Source organism: Euleptes europaea, chromosome 13 (genome assembly GCF_029931775.1).
Source record: "Euleptes europaea isolate rEulEur1 chromosome 13, rEulEur1.hap1, whole genome shotgun sequence".
Classification (NCBI taxonomy): Eukaryota; Metazoa; Chordata; class Lepidosauria; order Squamata; family Sphaerodactylidae; genus Euleptes; species Euleptes europaea.
Genome location: NC_079324.1, coordinates 39471224 through 39477525, shown reverse-complemented (window position 1 = coordinate 39477525; position 6302 = coordinate 39471224). Strand labels below are relative to the sequence as shown.

At 49.0% G+C, this 6302-nt stretch overlaps 1 protein-coding gene across 1 annotated transcript; it reads left to right on the top strand.

Moving 5' to 3' along the window:
- The first annotated feature begins 1276 nt into the window (after window positions 1–1276).
- On the top strand, window positions 1277–4699 carry LOC130485873 (uncharacterized). The gene is made up of 3 exons (XM_056859019.1): window positions 1277–2396; window positions 3989–4129; window positions 4563–4699. Exons 1-3 carry the CDS (start codon window positions 1277–1279, stop codon window positions 4697–4699), a joined length of 1398 nt encoding a protein of 465 aa, XP_056714997.1.
- The last annotated feature ends 1603 nt before the right edge of the window (window positions 4700–6302 follow it).

The following is a 6302-nucleotide window of genomic DNA, read 5'->3' as shown; positions in this document are numbered from 1 at the left end:
GGCAAGAACTAAAGCTGTTTCTGAAAATCTCCAAAAGGTTCTTTCTAAACTGGGTGAATGGGTGGTGACACAATGTTGGAAATCAGGTTGTCTTCACAGTGGATGAGCTCCAAGTATTAGGGAAGTACATTTCTTTCCCCCACCCCACATCCCAATATTTTGAGGCTGCAAATAGAGTCTTTTGATTATGGCTTTCCTCCCCCTCCCCTCCTTGTTTTGTGGACTTTCCATCTATTGATTATGGACTGTAGCTTTTTGTGGAAGATATACAGCTGCTTTTGTCCTGCAATTTTTATGGTTTCATTTTTTAAAATGTGATAAGCTTCCTTTTGAAATGGGGAGTGCAGCATAGAACCACCTTGAATTAAGTAGTGGTGTCTGAAACCCCTTTCATTTGTCTCCAAGCAGGACAACTTGCCTGCCCTTTGTGACATTCTGAGATGATCCTGGAATTGTGTTGCAGGAGCAAACCAAAGGCTCCTCTAGAGCAGCATACTGTTTAGGACTGTGGCTGGCCAGATGTGTGGTGTAGAGGTTAAGAGTGGTAGTTTGGTGCTGTGGATTCTGATCTGGAGAACCAGGTTTGATTCCCTGCTCCTCCACATGAGCGGCGGAGGTTAATCTGGAGAACTGGATTTGTTTCTCCACTCCTCCACATGAAGCCAGCTGGGTGACCTTGGGCTAGTCACAGCTCTCTCAGCCCCACCTACCTCACAGGGTGTCTGTTGTGGGGAGATGAAGGTGATTGTAAGCCGGTTTGATTCTCCCTTAAGTGGTAGAGAAAGTCAGCATATAAAAACCAACTCGTCTTCTACATGCCTCAATCACATGTTCATTTAATCTTCTGTGCTGGAAAGGGTCACACCTAAAGAACAGAGGTGCAAAGCAGGCCTCTTGCATCACTTCCCTATCCCAGTAGCAATTGCCTTGCCATGGCAGCCCAGGGAGTATTAGGGTCCCAAGGTCATAGTCCTTTCTATGATGTAGTACTTGCCCCTGGTTGGCCAGCTGCAGCCTATCACCCAGGGGCTCCCAGGGATCTCTGTCCTCAGCCAATGACATCAGCCTTGTTGCTCTCACTCTGGTCCAAGCCAAAGCCAAGATGATGGCATAAAAAGCTCCTCCATCTGGAGGCCCCTCCCCTTGCAACCCTCCCACCTGCCTGTCCTCCTTCCTTCCATCCTTCCTCCAGACGAATAGCCCAAAGACAGGACAGAGGGACAGTGGAGGTGGCTCCTAACCATGGTCACCTGATGTGGTGTTTCTCCTAGGGAGAATGGAGAACTACGAGAAAGTCCACAGGATCGGCCAAGGTGGGAGCGCAGAGGTTTTTCTCATGAAGAACACAAGGACACAGGAGCTGTTTGCCGTGAAGAAGGTCAAGATCTGCCCAAGTAAGAGGCTGCAGAACAAGGAGGCTGTGTTGCAGGAGGTGGCCATCCTGTGCACCCTCCGGCATCCCCACGTGGTGGCATGCCACGACAACTTCTTTGACGCAGAGAAGGATCATGTCTTCATAGTCCAAGACTACTGTGACGGCGGCTCCCTGGACCAGCACATTAGGATGAAGACAGAGGGCTACTTCCCCGAGGCCACCATCTTGGAGTGGTTTGTGCAACTGGCTGTGGCTGTCGAGTACATCCACTCCTTGAAGATCCTGCATCGAGACATCAAGGCCTCCAACGTGTTCCTCACAAAGACACGGCTGCTGAAGCTGGGGGACTTTGGCATCGCCAAGGTCATGGACAGCACAACGGACATGGCAAGCACCTTCGTGGGCACCCCTTACTACCTGAGCCCCGAGCTCTGCGAGGATGTGCCCTACAGCTCCAAATCTGACATCTGGGCGCTGGGCTGTGTACTCTTCGAGCTGTGCGCGCTGAAGCCTCCCTTTAACGGCCTCAGTTTGGGCAGCTTGTTTAATAAGATTGTGAAGGAGGACTACGCTCCTGTCCCAGAGTGTTACTCAGAACCTCTGCACAGGTTGGTCCAAGTTATGCTGCAAAAGGACCCGGAGGAGAGGCCCAGTGCTGCTGCCATTCTCAACAACCAGTATGTTCAAAAGCACCTCAGACTCTTCCTTCTGTATCAAGAAACCCAGCTCCTGAACAAGCCACATTTGGAAGCATCACATGATGGAGATGGTAGTGGGCTCAGCCCACCTGGACTGCACCAGACAGGGCCACTGGGCTATGCAGGTGACACAGACCAAACGGTAGTATCTATACCGCTTCGTTCTCACCAGCAGCACACTGAACACCGTGACCCAGAGGATGTCTCTAGCACCCTTAGCAGCAGTTCTGATTATTCAGAAGACTTTGAAAGCACAAGCACTTCCTCAATTAGCAGTTCAGATGAGGATGCTACAGAGACCACGGAGACACCCACTGAGACTGGTAAGTGGGCAAAGGTTTAGCAAAAGAATGGACCAGTGGATCAGAGCGGAAGGGGATGCAGGGCAGCGACATGGTGAGCCAAAAAAATCACGAATCAAAATGTTTTCTTGCAAATGTTGGTAATTCCTGCCAACCCAGTGTGTGTGAACAAGATCTTGGGGTAGGGGTGGGCCATAAGTTAAATATGAGCAGCCAGTGTGATGCAGCGACAAAAAAAGCTAATGCACTCTTGGGGTGCCATCAACAGAGGCACGACATTCAAATCACAAGATGTCATACACTGTACACTGCATTGGTCAGGCCATTCCTGGAGTAATGTGTGCAGTTCTGGAGGCCTCACTTCAAAAAGGTTGTGGGCAGAATCGAGCGGGCCTGGAGACCAAGCCTTATGAGGAAAGGCTGAGGGAGTTGGGAATGTTTAGTCTGGAGGAGGTTAAGGGGGGACATGATTGCTCTCTTTTAAGTACTTGAAGGGCTGTCACTTAGAGGATGGCAGGGAGCTGTTCCTGTTGGCAGCAGAGGATAGGACTCGCAATAATGGGTTTAAATTGCGGGAGGAAGGGTACCAGCTGGATATTAGGGAAACAAATTTTTACAGTATTAGTTCGACTGTGGAATCAGCTACCTAGGGAAGTGGTGATCTCTTTCTCACTGGTAGTCTTTAAGCAGAGTCTGGACAAGCACTTGTGAGGGATGCTCTAGGCTGATCCTGCATTAAGCAGGGGGATGGACTAGATGGTCTGTGTGGCCCCTTCCAACTCACCCACTCCTTTTCTTGTCCTTGGGGACCCAAAGTGGCTTACAACATCCTTCTCTTTTATTTTTTCAATTAGTCAATCGTGCAAGTTAGGTTAGGCTGAGAGCGACTGGCCAGTCACCAACAAGCTGCTGTGGCAGAGGTGGGATTCAGACCCAAATCTTAGCCTGACACTCTAATCATTATTCCACACTGGCTTCACATGTCAACTGGCATCTTTTTTTTTTTTTTTTAAACAGCTCTGATTGTGCGGCCGTGATCCTGGCATCACATAAAGATGACTCTCATGCAATTGCAGTTCTACCATTTCTAGGCTAAATCATGCTCCGATTCCGTTGTGGGCAAGTCCCCAACAGCATTCTGGTTCCCTAGGCTTTTACTGCTGGACCCGTCTGTAGCTCCTACCCATATCCTCTCAGGTGTTCCCCAGATACGACAAAGTGATCAGTCCAGGCAATTGAGAGACAGAAGCCATGATTCCTTGGTTCGAGTACGGTCATGTCAAGTCCCCTCTATTTTGGTTCCCTTTGACTACTGTGACAGCTGTTGGAACAGGTAAACAGGCTGAGGGACTCCCCTCCCTGTAGCACCTAACCCCCCAAACCACCCCAGAGAAGTTTCACTCCCAGGTGTTTATTTGCAGGGCAGGTGTAAGCAGCATAGGTGTACCCACTGCAAATTGACCCACGCTGCAATCTGGCATGATTAGTTTCCTTTCTCCTATGCAGGGAAGTAGATAGCTGAATAGCAGGAAAGGGGGCACTATTATGATACCCACTAAACCCCCCTTCCCATTGTTCACTGGTACCAAGAAACTGTCCTCTTATTCCTGCAGACTCTGAGGATGAGTGGGGGCTGAGCAGTTATCCTGAGGACTTTGAGGATTCTGAGGAAGGCCCGGAGGAATCAGAGAACCAGTGTAGTCTGCAGAAGGCCAAGTTCTCCTCCCCTCTGGGCAAGCTGCAACCAAGTACAGGTAAGGTGGGTAAGGAACTCTAGATATGGACTGGGCAAAGAGAGGGCTATCATTACTTCAAAGAAACAAACACCTTGCTCCATATAGATGGCTTCATTCCTGTCTCCTCTGCTCCCCTCTCTACAAAAAGCAAAAACAAAAAACCCACCCTTGCCTGTTATCTCATCACGACCATCTGGGTTCTCCATTACTCACTCCACCCACTTATACACCACACAGCCTGCAGCCCGGACCCCAAATCATTCTATTCTGCTTTTCCCCATGAACGGCTATTACTTTCACCTCCATCTTCTCTGGCCTTTCCTGCCACCTAACATCAAAATCTCCAGCTCTTGAGGACTGAAAACATTCCCTATTCCACCTATAGCACATCAGCTAAGCAGTCAGGGTCCCATTAAGAGCACTGCTTCAGTTTGACTGTTCTTCTTTACAGGTGAGGACAGCAGCTGTGGAAGCGAGGAAAACAGCTGGCCCCACAAGGGCTCGCAACCTGCAACTGAGCACCAGTGGGACTCTACACACTTGGAGACTTGTTACCTGCTCCAAAGCCTGGACCTAGAAAACACCTAGAGGAGTATGGAGGGGTGCTAGTTTAGATACCCCACAGGTAGTCCCATCATGTGCCAGCAGCTGGAGCTGGTTATGAGGGGTCACACTGTTTGCTGCTGTGGCTGTGGCTGGAGCTGCACAGCCCACTCGTTCCTCAGGAGCAGATCTCGCCTGCCCCGCCCCCCAGAGGCTCTCAGGCAGAGTGATGGGATCACCTGACCTCCCCTCCACACTGTGAGGCCACAACTAACACTGGACCCTGAACAGCAACCCAGTTGACATCGTAGCAGTATTGAAAGCCCACTATAAAAGAGATTGTGGCCTTGTCAAGAGACGTTACCTAGAATTCTTAGTGGTGGATAGCTTGGCCAACCCCCTCTTCCCAAGTACCCACCCAATGTCTCTCATTTCTACAGTGACTCTGATCTGTCAGGAGCAGCCAACAATTGCACTGCTGCATTCCCAGCTGGTGCAGGTTCCCAGTTATCAACTTGATTCCGTTTTGCCTAACTCCCACACCTTTAGCATCTTATATGCCCCTAGATCACTGCCTTTTTTCCAACAGAGAGACGCCCCAAAGTGAAACTTCCTCACATACTCTGTCCCAATCCTTTCATGAATAAAACAAAGTGGGACACTTTAATTGTTGGATTCTTGGTCATGTCTGTGAAAGTCTCCCACTTCCAGCTACAAGGAGACAGGTTGAAGCTAAGGATCAGGCATGGGTAGAGATAAATATTTGTCCAAAATAGCTGTCAAAGCTTTTTGACAACCATCGCAAAAGCACTTGCTAAAGGAAGTGAGAACCAGCAGGGATCTCTAATGAGCAGACTTGCTGGGGCTGCCTGCACTGACACAACCTCCAGCATTCTCCAAATAGTTTCTTCTCTGGGGCTAGTTACAGCAAGAGGACACAGACCTCTAAGAGAGCAGTGGGACCTCAGTAGAGGGCCTCTGGCCCTAGTGCCCTACAAAAAAAGTTCCACCTACTTGTGAAGATTATGCTGTCAAACAGGGGCGGGGAGAGAAGTATACTTTGCCAGAGTGGGAGAAAGCTTTGGATTCAGGTGACAACTGTATAAATCTGGAAGATAATTATGCCAGTATGTTGTAGGGGTTAAGATCTAGGAAACTTGGGTTTGAATCCCCACTCTTGTTTGAAAGATTGCTGGGTGACCTTAGGCCAGTTATACAAACTGAGCCTAACTTACCTCACAGGGCTCTTGTGAGGATAAAATGGAGAGGAGAAAGATGTAAGCTGCTTTGGGGCTCCAATGGGGAGATAGGCAGGGGTATAAATTAAATAATCCACCCGTCCCCTTGTCTTGTACCAATAGGTTCAAGGACATCGCCAGTGTCTGAGAAGTGTGCCTTAGTTGCTATATTTGCTAAGCAAAATGGTCAGTTATGCTACAGAGATTGCCTAGTGTTAGTGTGGCCAGGAACCCACAATGATCTGAAAATACAAACTTGTAGACATTACCTTAGACACAACTGATGACACTGACTTCTGCTGCATGAACTTTATTTTCAGTAGCGTAAGATGCAGCCCTCGATTGGCCTTACCGCAGCAGTGAGGATTGTTTTTCTAAGTGACTTAAACATCAGCCTTCTCTAACTGAAA